Source organism: Nyctibius grandis, chromosome Z (genome assembly GCF_013368605.1).
Source record: "Nyctibius grandis isolate bNycGra1 chromosome Z, bNycGra1.pri, whole genome shotgun sequence".
In the NCBI taxonomy this organism is placed as follows: Eukaryota; Metazoa; Chordata; class Aves; order Nyctibiiformes; family Nyctibiidae; genus Nyctibius; species Nyctibius grandis.
This window is the reverse complement of record NC_090695.1, coordinates 25112805-25138691: the sequence shown is the minus strand read 5'-3', so window position 1 is coordinate 25138691 and position 25887 is coordinate 25112805. Positions and strand designations below refer to the sequence as shown.

Sequence of the window (25887 nt, the reverse complement as noted above, 5' to 3'; positions counted from 1 at the left end):
TGAAGTCAATGAAAATATTCACTGTGGAAAGCTAAGAAAGTGCGTAAATCTCTGCAGCATTAAACATTTTGCTTGATTATCTCCCCAGGGACTAGAAAAAGGCATTGGCAGCTATCGGACGTATAGGCTAAAGTAGCAGTTTGTGTCTTTGAATATTGGCCTAGTTGAAAAACAGCATTAAAAATTGTGGAACAATCCTGGCCCTTTTTCGTAACTTGCAGTGGGTGCTCTGTGGCTCTGAACTCCTCCCCACAGTCCCCCCAAACAATTGAGATTTGCTCACCCATGGCTAAGAAAAGTAGGTGAGCAAAAAAAAACTGTCAAAATAAGTACTTTTAACTGCTTTAAAAAAGAAAAAAAAAAAGTATTTGGCACAATTGCGAGGGGTGTCATGTTGTACGTACAGAAGGCTCGAAAGCAGACCCTCTGCCGGGATCGGGAGGGGGCTGCACCACTGATGATGCCTCTCCTCCTCTTCCTCCTGCCCCCGGCTGGAGGATCCGGTGGACGCAGGCCCTTCGTAAGACACCGCCGAAGAGGGGAAGGGGCTTAACGGGTCTGGGGTCCCCCGAGGCGGCGCGGGGAGGCGGGCGAGTGTGCCGGGGAGGCGCCGCATGGGCGGGAGCGGCTGGGGCAGCGCCAGCGGCGGGGGGTGGTGCCGGTGCCGCCGCGGGGTGCGCGGCGCAGGGGCGGCGGTCCCGCAGCCCGGGCGGGCGGCAGGTGGGTAAGAGCGGGCCGGCCTGCCAGCGGTGCCGTGGGGCGGGGTGGGGAAGGGATGGGCTGCGCCCCCAGCATCCACGTCTCGCAGAGCGGCGTGATCTACTGCCGGGACTCGGACGAGTCCAATTCCCCCCACCAGACCACCACCATCTCGCAGGGCACGGCTACCCTACACGGCCTCTTCATCAAGACAGACGCGGCCGACTCCATCCCCTCCGCCCTAGTCTACCAGAGCCGGCAGCAGCCGCCGCCCTCGGCCGGCCCCCGCCGCAAGGAGCGCAAGGAGCCCGGCGCCTCGGCCCGGGCCGGGGCGCGCCGCTGCTGCGGCATCGAGGCGGAGACCCAGACCAGCAACGCCAGCGTCAAGGTAAACGGCGGCCGTTCCGGAGGGGGTCCTCGGTGGGGCTGGGTTGGGTTCCCGCCGGCCGCGGCAGAGGGAGGACGGAATCAGAGCGTCCCCCGCCTCCGCCGGGGCGGGAGATGGTGCTTGGGCAGGTGGGATGCAGCTGCGAGGAGCGGTTGCCCTGGTGCCCACTGACTCACCGCAGCTGCGGCGGCAGGGCCGGGCCGGGCTGGGCTGGCACTGCTGCGGGGGGCCGCCTCGCCTGGAGCCCGCCCGGGGACGAGCGCTGGTCACCGGGCCCCGCGGGCTCCCTCCGCCCTGCGCCCGCAGCCCCGGGATGCCTCCGGGGTGCCCCTGTGCTGGGATCGCTCTTGGAGTTACAGCTGGGGTGAAGCGGGGGTCTGCTTCGAGTGTTGGCTGATGGCAGGGAGTGGGCGTCTGGGGGAGGTGTTAATATGCCGAATAAAATCTCCCCCCGCTTAATTCTCAACAGCAAAGAAGGCCGTACTTGCTGCTGGGGTTTCTTCGTCCCCTTTTCTTCCCCCCGTACCTGGTTAAAATGAACTGTTGCTGGTGGGCGTGGATGTTCATCTGAGAACGGAACCACTAGGATTTGCACACACAGGCAAATACGCCTTGCTGGTGTGGGGTTGGGGGACAGTCCCGGGCGGGGCGGGCAGGGGCTGTGCCTCTAGGCTCATCTCACTCCACATCTGGAAGGCGCGGGTCTCCTCTCAGCGCCTAAGGCAAGCACCGCTGCAACCTGCTCATCAGCATCTACACTGAAGTTTAGCAGTTAAAAGAAATGATTGCTCTGAATTTTTTTCTTTCTTTTTTTTTTTTCTTTTAATGTCAGAGTAGATTTTTCATTAATTTCCCTGAAAGTTTTCTAAGAATTAAATTTTGCTTTGTTGCCCTATTCCAAAGCTTATTATCAAAACAAATGGTGTCATGATCCCAGCCTCACCTTAGGTTACTTTTCTGTTGTATTAATAAAGCAGGATATCATATCACAAAGTAATTCCATCGTCTTAAATAGATCGTGGTATTTTATTAGAATATAATTAAGAAATTAAGAGATTATATCATCTTCTTCTATAATTTAAAAAATCCAGAAACCGTCTAAGGAATACATAACTGAGAGATATCACAGAGGAAAAAAAAAACCACCACCACAACCCATAGTCTGTTTGTTTGTTCAAATGCTGAGAAACTTTAAGAATTATCTGCGGTGACATTGACTGTTTCACTCATTCAGAAGCAGAACCTGTGTAATCAGTGATAGGGACAAAGTCTGAGTAGGACTGGAGTAAAAAAAAATTCTATTTCTTGGATTTGGGGATTTTTTTTACATTTCAAACTGGTATACTTAAGGCAAAATATGATTTTTTTTAATGTAGAGGGGAGTAAAATAGAATTCTTGCACAATTCTTTAAGTTGAGATTTGAAAAAAAGATTTTTTTTTTAAAGTGATAATGCCCTTTTCTGTTCTCATGAATTGTTTATTATTTGTGCTCTTTTAAACAAATATATTTGTCAACTTTCTGGTTATTAAAAGTGAACATATTTCAGATGTTTTTGAACTTCATAATTGACACTATAATATTATTTTGGATAGTTTCAGTTCTCTTTACAATTTTAGAGTCCCAAGCACCTAAGGGGAAATTATGTTTTTTTTTTATTTAACAACTGCTTCAATTATATAGTAGAAATGTTTCCATTCTTATAAGAATTAAGATCTGTAACATATTTTATGTAATTTTTAAACTGAGTGAGAGCCTCCATTCTTGCTGCTACTCCTGGCATGATTTCCTACAGGTTAATATCATACTTGAGTATTTGATCAAAGCAAGATTGGAATATTACAGAACTATCATAAAGGCAAAATAATACTTGATACCTGTAAGGTTATAAGAAGTGGAAAAGTATGGAAATATGGTTCTCCAATAGTAAATGATAACAATATTTCTTGCCATAGAAGCTCAAGAATGAAGAAAAATATTAGTTATTTTGGTACAGAAAAAGTGTCTAGTAATACCACATGGTTTTAACTGCTGTAATGCTTGGTTGCATGTATTAGCTGTGTTGAAATCTCAACTAACTGTATTTAGGGGACAAAACGAATACACAGGTCAAACGGCTGTTAGCACTATTATATATTAATATAATATTCCAGTTGTGTAACTCTTCAACCCACTTAAACCATGATGCTTCATTTGTCTTCATTTTCTGTTCTAAACTGTTCTGTAGTTATTTACACAATCAAGTATTGCATTATTTACATTTGACCCTATCTTCATACAATGTTTTAAAATGCATCCATGCCATAATATTAAACTGGCGTTAAAAGAAATCAACCTGTAATTATTTCAACCTGGTGCAATTCAAACAAAACCCAAAAAAGATCCTATATTGCTTAAAATACATGGCTTACCTAAATCTTACTTTTTAAGTCCATCTAATCTCTGTTCATTGGGGTGAGGTCAGTATTACAAAGACAATTTTTTTGTTTTCTTTTCTTCTCCTTTCTTTAATAAAAAGTTCTGAAGAGTTGAGAGTATTCAGATGTGTTGGTCGCACCCTGCTCACACCAGTTATGAGTAACCATTCTGCAGTTCTAGCGTGTGTGCGTTTCTTTGTGGTTCTCAAAAGCTGGGTAACAAATATCTACAGGTTACCTGACAAAGATCTGAAGTGGATTTGTTGAGTATTACAAGATGCGTCTGCGCCCTAATTTGGAATAGGACCCACAGTTTCTGGTGCCCAGCCATACGCTACGTTACTAAGGTACACGGGCAGAAACACTCAAGTTAAAACCAGACATTCCTTGCCCGTATTGCCTCCTTAATAAAACCAAACAGTATCATGACAGCAAACAGTATTAATATCTCAAACCCTACATCAGCTCTGTATAAAGATACAAGGCATTTAGCTTACATCACTGAAGCATAACATTGAGGATGAGACACTGAGTATATAATGGCTGCTTGTCCTGTTGCTCAGCTATTGCTGATTCTGAAGTGCAACAGTACCAGCTGTGTAGCAAGAAGTAAACAGCTTCTTGAACACTTCCTTGGGGATTTGAAAAGATAATAAAAGTTTACCTTATTTATGTTTACAAATACATCTTTTATTTATGGCCAAATACAAATATTAAGCAAAAGTGCATGCATAAGTATGCTTTTCTTGAACATCTTGATACTTAAACATTATCTAAACTTAAAGACTACGAGAACAAACACATTTTAAGGCTCTTGTTGCTCACATATAGCCTAGTATGAAATAAAAACCAATCTCTGCAGTCTTCTGTTGATTATCTTATTTTTCTTCTTGAAATGACAAGAACAGCAGGTGTAATAATTTGGTCCTTCTTATGCTCCTTATTACACAGTGGAAGAGAAAAAACCTGTTTATGAACCTCTCTTGAAAGTGAGTTACACTAGGAACAGGGTTTTACAGTTTTCAAATAATTCTTAGAAGCAAAGCTCAGAAATAAGAAGAAATACAGTGGAACAGTATTTCTTACCAATAGTCTGTGTAAAGTTCCAAGGTGGAAGCACTGAAGAGAAGGATGCACCCCAGTATGTCAAGCATCTAGCTTTTATGAATTTTTTTTTTAATCTGGGGGAACAGGGAAAAGAATGCAGCTGCCAAATACAAATACAAAGTGCTATGGAGAGCACTGAGAAATCCAGGTACTGAGAGAATTGCATCAGGTCCACGGGTCCTGGAGAAATGCAACCCTGAGCATTGCCTTGGTTTCAAATACGGTTCTTCTCTTTAAAGCAGTTCCATGTGTAAGAAAAGGCACTGTACTTCTTGTTTTGTTTGAAGTGTACTACTGTTTAACTGGCTGCTAGTGTGTTCTGTAGAACATGGAACATCCCAGATGTAGGGCAAACTTGGAAAATAAACCCCCCAACTCTGTAACTTAGTGTGGTGAAGGTCCATTTCACAACTCAATAGGACACCTAAGACATTAGAGTCCTCTTGAACATACTCTGGGGCTGCAAAGCTGGCAAAAAAAAAAAATTGGGCAGGCCAAAAAGTGTTGAACTATGTTACAGTAGAGAGCCTTATTAATTTAGGCTAGCTGTTCTCTGAGAGGTGCTGGCCTGAATAACTCATACCATAAAGAAAATCACTGGTAGAGAAGTGCTTTTCTTGGACTAAGCCCCGACTTCTTAAATGAATACACTAAAGGACTTCTGCAAAGATTTGCTGCTCCGTATCTGACCTTTCCATTCCTCCTTCAAATGGTGCAGGTAAACCTCAACAAGCACTGTAGTTGTGCTCTTAAGCAATGCGAGACACGAGAAGTGTTACAGAATGGAGAAAACCGTTTCTTCAGAAAATAATAAACCGCTTGGCAAAGGAAACAGAGCAGCCTGGTAGATTAAACTTGCTTGATATTGAGTCACACAACATTCTGGACTTCCAAAACTGTTCTGGGTGATAGGCATTTATGTTGTTAAATATAAGATGCATCTTTTTTCCCCCCTTAGTTTGTATAGGAAAAGAGAAGCGTTGGAAGCTTGTAAGAGAACAATGAGCCTCAACCATTTCAGCACTGAGAGTCAATAGGCATCTCAGAACCCCTGCACCCCTCTAAGTCCTCCAGTAAAAAAGTTATTTAGGAACATTTGCTTTCAGTGCCCAAAGTACCGAACAGTTTTAGGTAAACTGAGCATTAGTAGCCTGTATTTTCTACTTCAGAAAGCATATGTCACTGCATGGCTTTCAAAGAATGGTGTCCTGTCTCTCAGTCCACACTTCACTCAAGAAAAAGTAAGCAAGCGTACATGCTTTGGCAATTTCTAATATTCTGTGATCATGCTGAATGCAGAGCAGAGGGATTCCAAATAAAACTGACCACACAGCTGAAAGACATAATACAAGCTTAGAAGTTGTGCTATATACCCTGGAGAATAGTGCATGCTTTTGGGATGCAGGAGATAGGTTTGAATTCCTGCAGCTGTGAATGCAGCTGTGAATGCTTAATGATCACTGGGGTGTGATACAGAAAATGGTCACATGGTTTCCCATTCCTCTCCTTCAGGTGAGTAATAATCTACTCATCTATGATACTTTAAGCAGTGGTTTAGACAGCAGAGTAATTGAGCAGGTGTAGGTTGTGAAACTAAACCTCACACCTGCTCTGCAGGTAGTCTAAGAGAGAGGCAAGGCTACCAGACATCTTTTGTGAACATTTCCTTTCAGCTGGCTTGAGTGCCGTCTCCATGCCTTGGTCATCTATCACACTGAGATGGTGAGCTTTCCCTGCTTCCTGTAATGAGCATTTAAGCACCTGACTTGCAAAAATGTTTCATGTTCCTTGGGGGGTCTTTCAGCTTCCCCATTAGTTTGTTATTTCAGACAGGTTGCTGTATCTCTTCTACGTCCATGGGTTCCTAGATCCTAGATAGTTGTGCCAGGCTGTATCATACAGTGTAGGCATTCCTGAAGTAAGGAGTAGTGCAAGTGCATATTTTTAGTAACTTGGTAATGTTCTGTGAAGTAGTCCTGAATTTTGTGCAATGATACCTAAAGCTTGTAGAAGTTAAAAGCTCTATTGTTTCTAGATCCTAGTGATTTCTGAAATGCTGTGTGCTCATGGGTACACTTGTCAGATTAATGCAACCAGAGCTGGGGACATTCGTAAGCCTTAGTCCTATATGCAAAAAAGAAGCAGAATTGAGGGGTTTGTTTAGGGTTTTTTTGGGGTTTTGGTTTTTTTTTTTTAAATTAAAAACTTCATAGTACAAGGCAGACGTGCTATTTGTATGACTACTGTATTCTTACTTTGCATGCGTACTCCCTCAGAAGTGTTGTTGCTTGAAAATTCAAGTCCAGGAGAGTAAGATTTGGTGACAGTGTAAGTAGTGGTGTGAAGGGGAAGTCTGTCTCAGTTACAGGGTTTCTCAGTGTAGCCCAAAGTGGAAGATGCACGGTGTATGTGAAATTTGTAGAATAATCTTAATGTACATGTTACTTTTCTAAAATTGCCTTCAGCGAAGGCTGTATGTACCTGTGTGGTTGCTAGGAAATAGCGTGTTAAGTGTTTTATGGTGTAGCAGAGTTTAACTCTTTTGGGGAGTGTTGTCATGGTAACCAAACCCAGTATTTTCTGGACTTCAAAATAAGTCAATGGTAGCAGGATTATGGCTTCAGAAAATAAACAGTCACCTTTACCGATGTAAAGATAAATGTACAGAGCATTGTGGAACGCGGCATGTGTGTTTAAAGTGCATCATTCTGTGGTTAAGGGCATGAGCTTACAGCAACATGACTGCCAGCTGATGATCTCTTGTGTAGTACTGTCTCCCTCTGGCCCAGTTTAGTAGGTGCACTTCTAGCCCTGTGAGTCACTGGTCTTGCAGGGCAGCAGCAGCTAACTGTCCCCTTGCTTCTCTGAGGGCATCTTCTTTGGGGCAATTCTCACAGGCCATAAAGTACGATGAGCTCATTCCAGAGGAGCTCCCACGACTCCTGCAAAACACTGGTGCTTTTGGCTGTGCAGCTTGAGTCACCTTTCCTTTTGTGTGAGGAAGAAGTGCTGTCCAGAGATACATTATTAATTCTGAGTGTGACAGCATGCTGCACAGACTTCTGGAGGTAGTGTCTAGTGCAGGTAACTTTCTTTGCTTGAGAGGACCGTTAGTCCATTTGCTCATGAGCTTTATTTTTGCCTTGCAGGTCAACCATTTGTGTCAACCACTGCCCTAGCCTTCAGCATCCAATTATTTATAGATGTCTTTCTCACCTATATTGTCAGCTATAAAAGAACAAAATGTATTAGAGACATTCTGTTCCTTTGGATTACCTCTGACTCTGTGAATAGAGAGTTGCTCTGAAAAATTGGTAAAAAAAAATCCCTGTGTATCACTACCCACTGATTTGCCCATCCAGTGCCAAATATTTCATACCTTGAATATAGAAAGGGTAGAGCTTAAATTTATGCTAAGAAGCCCCTCAGCCCTTAGAATCAGTCTCAATACTAAGCTCTTACTAATGCAAGTTACTCACTAAAACAGAACTAATTTTGATGTAGATTTACCATTCAGTGATCTCTTGCCCTGGATTCATACCACATCTGAAGAGGCAGCGCTCTTTCTAAAAGAACAGGAAAACTGGACCAATGTCAGTTGTTTTTGTAGCATCAAAGAGTGGAACAGGAATTGCAAAGATCTGGGCCGCCTGGACTCCAGCACACAGAATTCACAGAGAATGCAGCCAAGTGTGAGCATGCGTATAGATGTTATGAAATTGTGTTTAAATAAGAAATCCAAAGTAACAACAGTTCGCTGAAAGACTGTGCACTAGTAGGGTCAGTAATGTCTACTCTGAGGTAAGGCAATGAGCTGAAATGGGCAGAATGGAGTTTTGAAGCAGTGTAGTTGTTGGAAAACAAGCTATTCAACAGTGATTTATAAGCCTAGGACAAACTGTGCTCATGGCCAATTTGCATGTAGAGCTGTAGCCTGTTAGATTTAATTACAATTTATTTGTTTATATTTGGAGGGGCAGGGTCTGATTCCTTTCTCGGTTTATGCATGTTTTAGTCAAAATGGTCATATACTTACCAGCAGCATATGTTTTAGTGCTATTAAAAAGTTAGCTTAATCAAATGTGGAACTGGGCACAAGGTCTCTGAAGCTAGCTCTGGAGCTGCTTCCGGCACTCCGTTTTCCCTTTGCTCTTAGGTCTGCCATTTTGCCACAGGGGCAGCAAAAGAAGCTTTCTTCTACTCCCGTCGCAGTTTTGGAAGGCTGTCTGAAGTCACTGTGAACTTGAATGTTGCCAATGATCGTCGTTCTCCTGCAGTTATGTTTAATAATAATTGTGTTGATTTATGAAATGCAATTTATCAAGCCATTGTGCTAGCCAGAAGACCAATAAATCTCTTTTAGAAAAGGAGGGGGAAAATGAAGCTTTAACTTTGGTGTATGTTCATTTCCAAAGTGAATCAAATTTCTTTTGAAACTCAGAGACCCCGGGGTAGGTGGTAATGTGGTGGCTAGGGTGTTTTCTGGAGATGAGACACCCAAGTTCAATTCTCTGATTTGAAAGAGCCTGAAGAGGTTCTCCTACGTGAGTCCCCTGCCTCCTGGACTGTCAGCTGTTGTGGGTTTCTCTTTCTCTTGGCTCTGAAACCACTTCCCTGAAATCCATCCATTCTAAATAGTCCCATCCTGATTAATCACTGCTTCCTCCTATCTCAAAGAAAGCCATTTCCTAATTGTTGCTAATTAATTATAATTAATCCAATATTAATTATATTGGGAAATAAGACAAACTTGAGGAAAAGGTAGTATGTTCCATTTCAGAATAAAACCGTTCACGTGTGCTAAACAGTTTGGGCTGCATTTATGTGCCAGGCAGTGTTGTGACTCGTGGAAGAGGTGAGTAACTGCCATGTTGAGCACCTTGCCACAGCCTCATTTCAGGCTGCTTCCCTTTGCCTCAGATTGCAAAGGGAGGGAGGCCAGGACAGCAAGACATCTTGAAAGTTTTGATTTCTTACGTTCTTGTGGACATGGTGTGGTGGGCCGTGGATGTGGTGTGATGGGCTGCAGATGCTGGACAGCGCTTCCGTCCCCACAGAGCTCTGGATAGTCACTGCAGTGCACTGGTGGAAACCTGGGAAATCTTTGGCTATCTTTGCTCTGAAGGTTTTTGCACACATAAAAACGGTCAACTAGAGTACTATGAGGGTACAGCAGATGTTTAGAGAAGAGATGGATGAAGTGAAGCTCTGAGGTGGGCTAAACCGAATAGGACATCATTGTTCCAAGTGAAAAGAAAGTAATCAATCTAGCCTAAGTTGGAGTGGTTGTGGAAGGAGCATCTGTCATGGGCTGGAGGAGGCCGGGACAGAGACATAAGCCAAAGGGAGTGGGGCTGAAGGGGCGCATGGGTGGAGAGGTGTTTTGGGGAAAAAAGAAAAGATTTGTCTTGGTGGCACAGGATGCCAATGGCACTTGAAAGTATTGAGAAGATGTGATGAATGAATCTAGTGATTTCTGTCCAGATCTTATAGCTACATGACAAAAATGTAGCTTGCAGCTCAGTGCTAAGAAATTTTGTGGATTGTAGCAATCCTCTTGAACATGCTGTTTCAGGAGTTTGTTTGTGGTAGTCTTAATGAGCTTCTAAAATAATTCCATCATACATCAGTTTCCCTGCAACAGGAAATGCATAGATGGTGTTCTGTGTTACAAAGTTGTAGTGGTGTATCCACAGCTACCAAAAGTCACCTAGGAGTCTGTGGTTTTCTGTGGTTTTCTTTGCCACCCCATCACAACATCAGAAGACTCCTTCTAAATCTATGTAATTTAGTATTGAGAGCAAGAGAGAAGTATCTAATATTTGTCTAGACAAATTATAGACTGCTAACCAGTCTGTTTGCCAGTGCAAGCTCTATGTTCTTGAAAGTAAAAAAAATTCTTCTCTTCATGTGTTTTTTCTCCTTGTCTGGAGTACTGCTCTAGACAAACTGTGCTGGTTTGTTGTGGTGTCATGATAGTTGGGGGAAGGGTGTTGGTAGCTAAATCAGTGCTTTTACTATAAGACAGGAAAGGGAGTTTGCTGGGAGGGTCTTGCCCTGCAGAGAGCTTTGACAAAAGGCGGGGAAAGAAAACCCCGCAAAAATCAAACCAAAACAAACAAAAAACCAAAACCCCCACCAAAACAAAACAAAACAAAGCAAAAAAAAACAAAACCACCAAGCAGGGCATAACAATCAAACTTGTTGTAATATAGATATACTTCTGGTACAACTTTGTGAAATGGCAGCATGCACTCCTGTATTCCAGGCCCAAATAGGATATTGCCAGGAGAGAACTCACACAGTGTCTTAGCTCTGTGGGTCTGGTGCACGGGAATGAATTTAATCTTAATGGCAGTTTTTTCTTTCTAAAGTGACTGTATAAATGTCACTTTATTTGGTGCAACAATTTCTTTGGTGCATTCTGGCATTTTTGTTCATTTCAGTGTGACAGAGCTACCTTTTACTATTCTGGTCCTTCAGGTGGGCTTGGAGTGAGCAAGAGAACTTGTTTTTCTGTCACACCATTAGTAGATTGAAAATCGTGTGTTTGATAGATATTACTAAAGACTCAAGCTCAAGACAAGAGTTGTGCCAGTCTTAAAAATAATATGTTTAAAATTTCATCATTTTAAGTTAGATTCCATGCATTCTCATGTTAGAGATAGCAGACTTTTTCTTTCAGGTATAAAGCCAAGATGTTTAAGAAAGTGAAATATCATAAAATTATCAATAACATGAAAACTAGCAGGACTGATCAGTGTTACACTCAACCAGAAAGCACAAGGGTATTGTATGACCTCTGGTAGGATCCTGCAGTGAATTACGTCTAGATGCTGCTCTTGGGGGTTTGGGCCCTCACGATTGTGTGTGGAACAAAGTCTTGTATTTCAGTGTGTTCCCAGGTTTTGTCCAAATACCTGCCTTTTTGTCACAACACATGTTTATAGAGTTCAGGAAGAAAAACTAGCAGGTGTTGATAAACTCTCTTAAAAAATAGTTCAAACCAACAGTTTTAGACTTCGGGCTTACATTTGTTTGTTTCTTTCCTACCCTGTCAACTTGGAAGGTTCATTTGTTGTCTGTTTGCAGATACGCATTAACTAGAACAGCCAATGCACATACAGACCTTTTTAGGCCCTCTGGCATTTTAGTGGCTTAGGGACCATCCATACAGTTCAAAGAGTTCAGTAATGAATCATCTTCAAAGAAGGTAATAATTTTCATGGGTTCCACCAGATTTATACAAGATGCTATTTTTAGATCAAGGATTTTTTTTCCCCATAGAACTATAAGACATCTGTGGCCTCACCTTAGATTTGAAAAATCTGCTGTGCTGAAAGTAACTCCTTTAAGGCCATCCTTTCATGTTCACTTTACTGTTATCTTTCATTTGATTGCAAATAGTCTGCAAATAGCTTAAAATTGAAAAGGGCTTTGTACTTCAGTAGCTTACAAATAAAGTCTTCTCAGAGAACACTGGTTTCCTGCATGTGTAATGCAGATTGTTGCCTGTGAAAGGATGACCCTTAATTGCCATGCTCACACTTATTCTCTGGTGTCAATACATAATGCAGTTTCCCTATCCAAGTCTGAGATATGTGTATTTTATGACACACATACAGTTTTTGGTATATAGCATGTTAAACAGCGATTGAGTAAAGAATGTCTTCAACATACACTTGTTTTATTCAGGAACACATGTAGAATAGCTGCACAGGATCCACTGGAACAAAACAAAGGAAAATGGTGGCAACTTGCTCACAGTTGGAAGGTGTTTCTGTTTGTTACTGATGTTGTAAAATGGATACTAGGCATATATGATAATCTTTGAGTTTGGGCTGGAGAGCTACTCCTACAAGATACTGTTATCAGGCAGATTTAGGAATATCTGAGAGGTATAGAGTAGCAATAAATTTTTGTGCACTTCAGAAATTTTTAGGAGAGAGATCAGGTTGACTCTGATTGTGGACACACATTGTAAGTACATTTAAGAGAGCTAGCTTTCTAACCGAACACCAGAACATGAAGAAGATAAATGTGATATTGTTTTTTAAGGTGCTTACCAAGAAGTACTCTGGATTTTTCGTGTATCACTTCTTATCATTGAAGGAAGAACAGCATTTTATTTGAAAATCTAATGAAAAAGCTTAAAATACAAAACAATATTCAATGATACAACAGTAAAAACTTTGTACTTTTTTGCACTTCCAGCCCCAGAGCAGAAATGTGCAGTCTGGTAAAAATGGCCAAATTCGGAAGTCACCACTCCATATGTTAGGATGCAAATCTTCCTCCTGGAAAGACTCCACTGACATCAATGAGGTTTAGTTCAACAGAAGAAATGATTTGGCCCTGATATCTCCTTTTCTGGTTAATGGACTGTCAGGCACCAAAACAGCTGGCAGTGTATCTCCCACACAGCCCTTATCTGTTTTAGCTGTATCTAGTAGTTGGGCTGGGCAGTGCTGCTTCTCTGAATGCCTCATTCCTAACTCTCCCTCATAAGTGCTCAACATTTCTTGATGAGTGAAGGAGGTAGTGGCATGGAATAGGTACAACATATTTGCATCTCTTGGAGATGTCGGCCAAGTCTCTTCATTCATTCTTTGATGATCACTTACATTCTGTCTCACTCTGGAAGTGAGCAGTTCTATCTGTCTGTTCCAAGAACTACCAAAATTGATAAGTATCTGACAACAGTAGGCATATCTTCCTTTCTGCTACCAGCATGTATGCCATTAGCAGGAAAAAGTCATGACACGTGTGTGACTTAAAACAGTACTTTCATTGCTGCCTATCACAGGATTAAGTGTAAAGCAGGAAAGATACTCTTCTGTGCATCCTCTCTAAACTCCTTCCAAACTTTTGCTGCTTGTCTGCTCAGAAATTTGCTTGACAACTGACTTGTATGCTGATGGGAAGTTAGTGAGAATTGGATTTCCTGCTTATTTGGAAACTTCAACAAGAGAAATATTTCAAAGATAAATTTCTGCAAAAATGTTTCAAGTCAATCAGAACTTTCTATAGTCAGTCTCAGATTCTGTTTATATTTTGACAAAAATATCCATCTGATTTACCGCTTCTTCAAAAGGCTTTGCTTCTAATAAATGAAAATTTTCTGGTGGCTGGGAGGATCAACCTGGAAAATGTCTGTCTGGCAGTGCTAACTTCAATAACTTCACTTCGTGTTGCAGCTGGGAGGTCCAAAGACACGTTACCGTAGAGATACCCACAGTAGTTTTAAACCACCTTTAAATTACAAAAGCTTGAGGGCTAATGACTACAGCAACATCAGCTGTAAAACACACACTGGGAGGCTGGATGTATGCTTCAGCAGCTGGCTGCACTGGCTACGCCTGACTACAGCCCAACAATGTATGCTTTTGAGGTTGAAAGCATAGGACTGAGATCTCATAGTGACACAACCAGCCTTGTACTAAGGGGCTTGACCAGGTGTCTAAACACTTCAGTTGTGCCACTGTTGTAAAGGACAAGTAGGTGGCCTTGGACAACTGGATCAGACCTACAAAGGCTCAGTGGCTCCACAAACGGGATTGCAGTGCTTCCTGCTGCTCTTCCTCCATGTTTGGTAACTGACTTAATTTTTTTTTACTTTTTGCAATGATGTATTTTGCATCTTTGGTAGAGGTTGCACTGTTAGAACAAAATTCAGGGTGAAAAATAAAATGAGTGGTTATTTACTCTTCTTACCATCAGCCATAACATCATTTGTGTTGTTACAGATTTGGCTTCGCTGTCTGTGTTTAATGCTTGCAGATGTGTTCAGTGAGCACATATGGAAATGGGAAATCATTCCCTTTGAAGGAAAAGATGAAGTGGAGCACTAAGGTGAAGAATTTAGCAAGCTATCTTTAAATAAATATGGTTTCTGACTTGGTTTGCATCGGAATCCAAATCAGTCAAAAGAAGCCAAGCAAGGTTTTAAATTGGACTAGTAGGCTGTTACTCGATCCATTGTCGTTATATTTCTTTTCATGGGGAACCTAGTCATATGAGGAAGCATATGAATGAAATGCTTGCCTGATATTACTGTCAGCCACAGAAGGGTAAAGTGAACGACAGTCAATAGTGTGTGTGTTCTACTGTACATAAAAATTCATGGAGACTTCTGTACTGCTTCATGCTGTACACATTTCAGTGATAAGTAATAATCTCAGATGGAAATGTCTGCAGTCTGCCTTTCAACAGCAGCATAGACAATCGTTAAACTAAGCCATCTTAAATAAGATAGACGCTCTTGCAGCTGTTTCATTTTCTCAGAATTAGTCTTTTCACTAGAGCTCACTTATAAATCCTTGCCAGGCAGAGTGTATTTATTCTATTTCTGTGCACAGTCGCAGCATCTTCACTAGTTTTCCAAGGATAATAAAATAATTTGTGGTGGGTACCAGTGAAATTACTGTGTTCATAGTATAATCCAGTTACTTGAACCTGAGTAAAATTTCATTGCAATTTATCGCAAATATCTTATGCAACAAAGAAAAACTCAATTAAAGTAACTGGCATGCATGAAAAATGGAACAATAATTCTTATTTGCTGTGAACATAGGTAAGGTTTCTATTCTGACATCATATTTCCACTTTCTTAATCTGATAATGATCAATAATTACAAAATAAGTTTTATTACATGTAGAAATAGGTAAACTTTTTTCTGATCTGGTATAGGCAAAGTCAGTTTGAGACTTGTGTGTCTGAAGTTCTGAGATGGCCTGATGTCTTTACTGCTGTGGCTTTTGCCTTCCCCAACATGTCTGGCTGCAGAGAGAGTTCCTGCTTGGAATGAGGATTCCTGTGCCACCACAGAGGTTGTCTCAGTGTTGCCAAGTGGGAGCAAGCTCCTAGCTGACTCCTCCTTGGCTGGAAGGATATTTCCCAATCCAGAAATGAAGATCCCACTCTGGACAAAGTGGGAACTGTGCATAGAGTTGCTGTTAGTTATTCTCTGAAAACTTCCAAATATATATTTCTTAGCTGGCTCAAGGTAAGTGTTTTGAGGCGATCATATTTTAAATATGTGGTAAGAGTGATTGAATCGTTTAAAAATATTTCTGCATGCATCATGATTGAAACTAAAATACCAGATTAGGGAATTACTTCACTAAGAGCAAATCATGCCTGACAAATTTGGTGGCCTTCTACGACGGGCTTACAGCATTGGTGGATAAGGGAAGAGCAACTGATGTCACCTACCTCGACTTGTGCAAAGCACTTGACACTGTCCCGCATGACATCCTTGTCTCTAAATTGGAGAGACGTGAACTTGACAGATGGACACTCAGTGGATAAGGAATTGGCTGGATGGTTGCACTCAAAGCGTTGCTGTCAATGGCTCCATGACCAAGTGAAGACCAGTTACGAGTGGCATTCTTCAAGGGTCAGTACTGGGACTGGCGCTGTTTAACTTCTTTGTCGGCGACATGGACAGAGGGATGGAGTGCACCCTCAGCAAGTTTGTAGATGACATCAAGCTGAGTGGTGTGGCTGATACTCTACAAGGAAGGGATGCCAACCAGAGGGACCTTGAGAGGCTTGAGAGGTGGGCTTGTGCGAACCACATGAAGTTCAACAAGGCCAAGTGCAAGGTCCTGCATGTGGGTCAGGGCAAACCCAAGCACAAATACAGGCTGGGCGGAGAATGAATTGAGAGCAGCCCTGAGGAGAAGGACTTGGGGGTGACGGTTGACGAGAAGCTCAACATGAGCCGGCAGTGTGCGCTTGCAGCTCAGAAGGCCAACCGTATCCTGCGGTGCATCAAAAGAAGCATGGCCAGCAGGTCAAGGGAGGTGATTCTGCCCCTTTACTCCGCTCTCGTGAGACCCCACCTGGAGTACTGCGTCCAGCTCTGGGGCCCCCAACATGAGAAGGACATGGAGCTGTTGGAGCAAGTCCAGAGGAGAGCCACCAAGATGATCAGAGGGCTGGAGCACCTCTCCTATGAAGACAGGCTGAGAGAGTTGGGGCTGTTCAGCTTGGAGAAGAGAAGGCTCCAGGGAGACCTTCTAGCAGCCTCCCAGTACCTGAAGGGGGCCTACAGGAAAGCTGGAGAGGGACTTTTTACAAGGGCATGTAGTGATAGGATGAGGGGTAATGGTTTTAAACTGAGAGAGGACAGATTTAGATTAGATATTAGGAAGAAATTCTTTCCTGTGAGGGTGGTGAGACACTGGAAGAGGTTGCCAGAGAAGCTGTGGCTGCCCCCTCCCTGGCAGTGTTCAAGGCCAGGTTGGATGAGGCTTTGAGCAACCTGGTCTAGTGGAAGGTGTCCCTGCCTGTGGCAGGGGGGTTGGAACAAGATGATCTTTAAGGTCCCTTCCAACCGAAACCATTCTATGATTCTATGATGACTTTTTTTAATTTTTATTTTTAATGGCAAAGGATATTTGGGCTTCTTTCATGAAGTGAAATATAAAAATGCCAGTTAATGCAAATGTATTTAATTAAAAATTTTATGGGAATAACTGTATCTGCAAATATATCTACCTGTCTACTGGAAGCTGTGAGGGCAATTAAAACACAAAAAAACTTCTAAAACATGAAATATTAAGCATAGCCCAGCACTCACTTTTATGGGGGAATGGCACTTTTTCAGCATTTTGTATGTATTCATTGCATGTTTTTTTTTAAAATTGATGCTGGAATGGGTCAACAATGCATGCTTCTATAAAATCCCTACAGTTCTCGTCACTAGCAAAATGATTCATCACCTTCTTTCTCCTCTTATGACTAAGTTTTTGGGGGTCACCTTTCCTAAGGGACTACACTACAAAGGTCTAAAAAGGAAAAACGGTATTTCCGCAAGAACAGCTGTATATGTGAAAGTTTCTTGTTCTGATAATGTTATGTGGGTCTGAAGACTTGGGGCCTAAATTCTGTAAGGAGGAGTACTAATATATTGCACTGCAGTAACTGAAATAATCAGTGATGCTCTTGTGTTACTCAGTGCGGAGGATCCGGCTGTCCGTACTGCATATTACTTCATCACAAGATTTCTGCAGATGGGACCAGTGAGCTGGTCAGACTGTTTTATGTGAGCCCAGAAATGGGCTTTTTACGTTCAAGAACCGTAACTTTTCATTACAGATGTATTTTTTTAGGAGGCCCCCCAGCCCAACGTCTCTCATTTACTTTTGGGGAAGCATATAAACTTTTATGGTAACTTGTTAGGTGAAGTAAAAGGCAATTTCTGGAAAGGCACCTTGGGTCAGAGAGCTGGTCCCTGAAATTGTAGAATTTCAACAAAGCCTTGAAAAAGTTTACTTCTGGTCCTCCCTGACTTTACTGTCTGGAGTCCTAAGCTGTCATCTATGCTTTTTCTGTTGTGTTCAGCTAAGAAGCTTCTAACATATAGCAACATAAGCACACAGTATGGCACTTCGTATTGAATTTCAGCCCATTTCTATGACTCCTGCCCTCAAGGTTCTCTGCTACCCTATCTACCTTGAAGTTTTTTTATTCACTCCATTTTCAGCAGCTTTTTTTAATAGCTTTGCTTATGGCATCCCAACTAATGCCTTTCAGCAGTCTTGAACAGGACAGTTTTATTAAGCTTCCTTTGTCTAGAAAGTAACTTCTATTATTTTATACATTTTTACCAGCACTTATATTAGAGTGACCCAGTAAATGTGGTAAAATTATATTGAATTGCTTCTTCTGTTCGATATAACTCAATGTCTTTAATCTTCTATACAGCTCTGGCACAGATTTTTGGCATGAGTGCCAATGTGATGGGCATATGATTGCCCAGATCACTTTCCCTGCTCTCTTGGCAGCTCATTTCCCCCAGCTTATGGCAATCAAAAATTTCTGAACTTATTTGAAAACTGAATATGACTCAACAAGAAATGTATAGAAGTTACTGTTTTCTGTATTGTGATAAGCACTTGTGAATAAGTACAATATTAAGAGGAAATATAACATATTTCTCTGCAAAGCCCTTCCAAAGACAGCTGTAAAATAAAGAGACATATAAGAGAAATAACAGAGAACTCTGGCAATATATTTTTCTGTTGTAATCTCATGGACTGTAGTGTTAGATTGTGAATAATTTATGCATAAGCAGTTCTTCAGTGGAGTTGTATGTGATACTGAGTCTACTCCACTAAAATAAAGAGATCATGCCTTATAAAAGCTTTATTCATGAACATTTTGTCAGTGAATTGGAGCTAAAATCTTTTATGTCTTTCAGAGACAGGATTTCTAGATGAAGGTGGTTGGAAGGTGTCAGACTTTGAACTGTCCATGTGATCTCTTGGAGAGGAGATTAATATTCTCCTACAGTTCATGATATGTATGTAGTTCCTGTTGCTTAGTAGTGCTTAATTCTGCAAAATGCTGAGCGTTTGGGCTGTGCTACCTTTAACTGTACAAGAAGCCCTTTTTGTCTTCAGTGATATTGCTCATAAAATAAAATTAAACAGATTGCTGAACTGAGGCTGTGGTGCACAGAATTTATCTTCTGCGATATAAGGTGCATTGAAAATAAGCAGCTGTAACAATTCTTTGGGGAGAGAAACTGTGGCAGTTAACACTGCATTCAGCAGCCAGTACTTCTGCTTTTAATTCTTGAGTGGAATTTCATACTGTGCATGTACGGGAGCCACGGGAGACGATCAGTTGTTGGTAGTGAGTTGCATAATACATCCTGATGGTGGACAATCCTAATGGTGGTCTACAATGACGACATTCTGTTTAAATATATGTCAGTAAATAAAAACTAGAGTAGCAGTAAGAGTTCTCGGTAGAACATTAACATGACTCTTGTAATGCTGAGTCTGGAAAGTAGCACTTAAATTTGGTGGTGCTTCTGCTTGTTAAGACTGGAATAAAATGTCAAAAAAAAGTCTTTTTCCAGAAAGCTTTTAATGATTTCCCCCTACACTGTGGAAATAGTGATGAGTAACACAAAAATTATTATTGCTTATTTCATAAGTAATCATTTGTTCTGGTGCATCATGCCAGCGGAAGGACTATGCAATGCCTTCTTTCCATACTTTAGCAGAGCTTATTTGGATTGCAGCTGTATGCAAAAGTTAAACCCTAACATAAGATGCATTTACATGAGTAGAGTAATGGCAGTGAAATTAATATGACTGTGCTCAAGTTTGTAAGACTGGGTAATGAAGTCTCCAGGTTTATCAGGACAATTCTTACTCTCGTGAGGTATGAATACTTCAGGTACATCTAGCACTTGCTATTCTGTTCCTCTGGGTCAGAGCTTTCCCTTCCTCTGACCACTTCATCTGTGCCGCTATACCCACCTTGTATAAATACCACTTCTACTCTTCCTCACTCTTCAGCTGTATTTGGGTAGGGCTTACAGGATCAGTGAGCCCATGTGTCCTATTATACAAGGTATTATAAAAGTGAGAGGTGATCTTTACATCTGAGATTTATAACCTAAATAGATGAGGCAAGCTTCGTAAACACTTTAGTCTTGAATGACAAAATACAGACGGTGAAAATCCATGTGGCTCAGTTAGTTAGATGACTGAGCAGTGGGCAAGGCACTGTGCATGTCCCAGAAGGTGGCATCCCGATGTCAGTATTGAAGTCTTAGATTCACACAGTACTGCTGCTGTCTGGATTATCTGCAGCGGCTTTCTCAAATTCAAAATAGAAACTTAAACTGAATTAAATGTGATCATGAATTATTCAGTCAGCATGAGAGCCTCCGAGTTGTTTATTTTGATGAGAATTTGGCTCTGATTTTTGTTGTCTCCACAGTTTTTAGTGTGAGACATGGCACAGACTTTCATGTTGGTGATTTGTAGCTGCACAGTTAACGGGTGGTGTTGAGCTGGAGGCTTTGTTACTGGAGACAGCATCACTCTTGATACTTGAGTTGGTAGTGTCTGCTCTGGGAATAATTCTTCTATCTGCGGGTTTCTGATAAAAGGATCACAGAATCACAGAATGTTAGGGATTGGAAGGGACCCTGAAAGATCATCTAGTACAATCCCCTGTCAAAGCAGGATTACCTAGATCATGTCACACAGGAACATGTCCAGGCGGGTTTTGAATGTCTCCAGAGAAGGAGACTCCACAACCTCTCTGGGCAGCCTGTTCCAGTGTTCAGTTACCCTCACTGTAAAGAAGTTTTTCCTCATATTTATGTGGAACCTCCTGTGTTCCAGCTTGCACCCGTTGCCCCTGTCCTGTCAATGGTTGTCACTGAGAAGATCAGCAGCAAAATAGTTAATTTTGACCTATATTTAAATGCTATTTTTGGATTTTAGAGTCAATGTTAGATTGTAATGGAAAAAGTGCATATATGTATCTGTTACCCTGAAAACCTGTGAAGATTTAATTTTTGTTTTATTGGTGGTTGTACTGTGTATTTGCAATTTGGAGTTGTAGTTGAGTTTTGGTTTGGGGTTTGTTTTTATTTTTTTAATAGAGTTTCTAGGTATAATTCTAAGACATGTCTTGTGGATGCTAAAATTTTAATTAAAAGAACAAACTAGTTGGTTTCAGCTGCCTGTCCCCAGACTCGAACAATCAAGACAGAAGAACTGTGAAGCAAACACTGGCAGTGTGAAGGAGGGCGGGGCAAAAGAACATTATGTCTTAGAAAAAAATGAGGAATACCGTATTCTTTACTAGAGCTTATTTTGGTATTTTTGTAAGATGTAGAACAGAGTTCACAGCTGAGTTTTTTTCTAAGTGAAAGACAATTCAGAAAACTTTAATAAGTGACTAGAGCTCATCAGAATGTCTTTGTTCTGGGGTTTGGGTTTTTTTTTTGCTTTTCTGTGTTCCAGCAAGAGGAATATGGTGTTAGGTTTAGGCTGAGATAATATGTAGGTGCCTTACAGTACCTGGCAAAGGAAGATATAAACAGACCTTGTTGAACCAGGAAGAAATTTTTCCCAGCTATGCCTACCTGGGATAAGAAATAAAAGGAGGTTGTACCAAGCCAAAACTCTGATGGTGGCATCCATCATGTGTCTCTGAAGAAGAAGGCTGCTAACTACTCCAGCTTAAGGTTGGTGTTGATAGCTAGCAGTATCCACATTGAACAGTGTTGGAGAAATGGGAGACTAAAAACATAGTGCATGCACTGGGCCAAAAAGTTACCTTCCTTTTAACCCTTGGAGTAGAGTTCATAATATCTATGTGTGCACTTGCAAACCAGCCTTTGAGGTGCTGTTTCTGACTGCTCTCAGACTATTGAGGGGCATTTAGTGGTTTTGAAGGCAAAAGAGAACCTGTGAATTCAGCTCAATCTTAATTTGTTCACTTTCAGTGAAGTACTGTATAGTTTATGTTAGATAAACAGTGGAAGCCAAGACAACTAAAATTTTCTCCTTTGGTAAGAAACCAGGTATGTTATCTACTACTGCAACAGCAGTGTTAAATTATTTGAGAACACACTGTTTCTTGTCAAAATCTCCCTGAAGTAAAGTAGTCCTCCAACAAGCAGCAGCCAAAGCTGGCAATACATTGAATGAAGAGAAAGGAGACAGATTTCCCTTTTCTAGTAGAAGTAGACTTATGGAAAACTCCTGAATATTCACATATTAAAGTATTTAACTTCTTCCTTTGCTAATTTCCAGGAGGAATTTCAAATATGGTAACTGTCTTCCAGCAAACTCTTACTGATGTTGCAGAACCCTGGAAGTATGCCCCCCACAACCCGGCACAGAAGTGAGACTTAAAATTTGTTTTGGCAGCACCTTCCATGTGAGGTGTAGGGAACTGAATAGTCTCTAGTGCAAATGTTGAGCTGGCAGCCCCTCAAGTGCATGCAGACAACCTCCAGATGTTTTTTCTTAGTCAGTCTTTGGAAGGCAAAGTTAATTTTACATTTTAAAATGATTTTTTGATTTCAGACTAACAGTATGCTTCAATTCTCATAAGTTATGAGAATTTACCTAGACTAAGAGCTGATGGAAGAAGATCAGGATTATTTAAGTAGCAGCTTGCTGTAAATTTATGTTCTAGCTGTTTCCATTTATACTTACATGATCATATTACCTGAATCTTCCAGTGTTGAAACTCACTTCTTAACTTTTCGTACCAATTTTAACAGCCATGCCAAAGAATTGATGTGCTGTGTTGAACCGTAGGTCTGCCAGCCCATTATCTTGTCTTGGGCAAGAGCAAAGAGCCTTATGCAACAGACAGAAAAGAGGGCAGATGGAGAGGGATCTCTTCTTGGGCCTCTCTTAGCCTTTTACCTAAAGGGCTTCTGAGTTGAGATTATGTTCCTACTGATGTGTTTCACAGAAACACAGGGGCCTACCTTTGGTAAATTTTGTTCAACTGCTTTTTGAACAACACCCCCTCCAGTGGCCTGATAATTTAAGTAAAAGCATTGTATTTCTTGTATTGTGAAGGCTATTGATGAGTCATTCTTCATTCAGCTCTACACCATTCATGAATTCACAGATGCCTATCCTGTTCCTCCATTACCTCTCTTCCTGTCAGAAACAGCCTACTCTTTTTAGTTCTCTGAAAATGTCTTGGAATATCTATGATTATTCCTGTTTCTTTCTCTTTAATTTTTCTAGTTTGGGTAAACTTATCTCAAGGAAAACAAAAGATGATGTACAGCATTGAAAGTGTGGGTTCATCATAAATCTACATGGCAGCCTAAAGTTGTTTTGTTTGGCTCTTTGTTCCTATCCTCACATTGGTTGCTTTTTTGACTATCTGAACATACAAAGATGCAAATAAGATTAATTTAAAAATCTTCCTGTGTCTATAGTTTTGGATTTTGCTATCTCCTAAACACCAGTGCGTGTATTGCTGAAACAGTGCAGGCTTAGTTGCTGTGTTTTTCCCTAAGATTGATGTAAAGGGATTTGACTGGATTCTCCAGTAATGTGTGTGACTCATGCTCTTACAAAGTTGAGAGTGGACAGTAATGACAAATGGATTTACAGAAAGAGGTCTCACCATGCCGAGATCCACAAGTCTTGGGGAGATCCTGCTTACTTTGACAGATGTTTGGAAGTGTTTGTTTTCCTCATTCCTCTTCATGCTGCAAGGACATTAACATAACTTACCTGCCGTGCGTATTTAGTGAAGTGAAATGTGTGTGCTAACAAAATAAATACACTTCAGAGAAAATTCTATTGACAAAGTCAATATTCAAAATAAACCAAATGTCATTGAGGACTGCATTCTATAATTGGTTTTCTTTCCACAAGTCTAAAAATGTTGCTGTGTGTGACATGAGTCACAGAATCACAGAATCACAGAATCAACCAGGTTGGAAGAGACCCCAGGGATCATCGAGTCCAACCATTGCCCTGACACCACCATGTCAACTAGACCATGGCACTAAGTGCCATGTCCAGTCTTTTCTTAAACACATCCAGAGATGGTGACCCCACCACCTCCCTGGGCAGCCCATTCCAATGTCTAATAACCCTTTCTGAAAAGAAATTCTTCCTAATGTCCAACATGAACCTCCCCTGGCGAAGCTTGAGGCTGTGCGCTCTTGTCCTATCACTAGTTGCCCAGGAGAAGAGGCCAACTCCCACTTCACTACAGCCTCCCTTCATGTAGTTGTAGACTGCAATAAGGTCACCTCAGAGCCTCCTCTTCTCCAGGCTAAACAACCCCAGCTCCCTCAGCCGTTCCTCGTAGGACAGACCCTCCAGACCCTTCACCAGCTTGGTCGCCCTCCTCTGGACTCGCTCCAACACCTCAACATCTGTGTGCTGCTGGGTTAGAATGTGGAAGTGCATTTTTATTAAAAAAGCCATCATTTTTGCATTTGTCACAACTGTTATGCTGAGAGTTACTGAAGTTTCATATCTCTGGAGAGTCCATAGGGTCTGTTCAGTGATCACTTCTAAAAGTATTTCAAAGTGATATTCATTTGCACGTTTTCCAAAAAAAAAAGTGCCAATTTGGTCTGAATTTACTCAATATTACAGGTGGGGGAAAGGAGTGAAATAAAACAGGGCTACATTATGATAGCAGATATTTCTCTTACACAGTAGTTCAGAAGCTAAAGCATTTGGCCTGTGGATTTTAGTTCCTTTCTTGTCAGTACAGGCTGGGAGGTGATTGCCTGAGCAGCAGCCGTGCTGAAAAGGGATAGGCAGAGGCATGGTTGACCTGATCTATCATTTTGATAGCACCACTTGGAAGGACTAGATGACATTCAGGGGTCCCTTCAAGCCAACACTTTTGTGATTCTTTACTCATTAGTGTTTCACTGAGCATCTCTAGACATTAGTCAGGCCTTTCTTCCTATTCAGGTTCTGAGTACCTGGGGGAAGGGGAGGAATTTTCCTACTGCTGTAGACCTTGAGGCTCTGTAGATAGTCAGTGGAGAAAGGTATGCCCTTAATTTATGTGTCGTGCTGGTTTGTGAGCAGGAGTACCTGGTCAAAATACCTGGTCAAAATACTACTGGAAATTGATGCATTAGATTTTTGCCATGAATTAACCCCCTAATTAGGAAAAAATGCTGCAGGGCATTTTTTTTTGTTTTTTGGATGTTTGGTGGGGTTTTTTTTCCTTTTTGAACAAATTAACAGCATCTGCGGATAAGAAGCTGTTATCTTGAAAAGATACCTTGTCACAGCCAGTTTGGTTTCTCAAATTTTATATTCCTATGGTATAAAAATCCAGCCAATTCTAAGCAGATGTACCTCTAAACTTCTACATAAACAGAAGAATAAGGAACCTGCAATACCTAAGAGTAGCTTAATGTGAAGAGGAATAAGTGCTTAGCTTTCTTATGAAAAGACAGGAAATAAGACAACTATGCTCTATTTTTCTTGTTTCTGTAGACTGCATGTAAAACATTAACCAGAAACCCCATTAAGGAATATGATTGTTTTTTTCCTTAAAATAAATGCTGAATTTAGAAAGACAGGGTGCACTGAAGTAGACTTTCTTGAAAGAAAAGTGTTTAGTATCAGACTGTGATGCAGCATTTTGTAATTTGATGTCTTCCTGGTGTATATTTTACCAATTAAAATTTATTTATAACATTTTTGTTATACTTAACATTTTTTTATGTTATTGGCATAAAAACTTCAATGACAATGAGTATACTGATAATGATAACTAAATTTTTTAAGACCATGCTCTTCTCAAGCAATGTGAATAGCTGACAAGTCATCTGAGCCACCTCTTTGAGCACTCTGCTCTTGAACAAGAGACATATGGGTAGTAGATCTGGGGATGTGGGCCATTTATTTCTCTGCCATAGGGAGGAGGTGAAGGAGAAGGAAAAGTTGCTATGGCCCAGTTGGCATATTGACCCAGGAGTTCACACGGAACATA

The 25887-nt window shown here is 41.2% G+C and overlaps 1 protein-coding gene across 1 annotated transcript in view; it reads left to right on the top strand.

The window, feature by feature from the left end:
• Positions 1-614: 614 nt before the first annotated feature.
• Positions 615-25887, top strand: part of PDE8B (phosphodiesterase 8B) — an 84483-nt gene continuing 59210 nt past the window's right edge. The window contains exon 1 of the mRNA XM_068422133.1: positions 615-1087. Within this exon, the coding sequence (XP_068278234.1) occupies positions 776-1087 (312 nt within the window). The 5' untranslated portion in view covers positions 615-775. The remainder of the gene's footprint in view (positions 1088-25887) is intronic.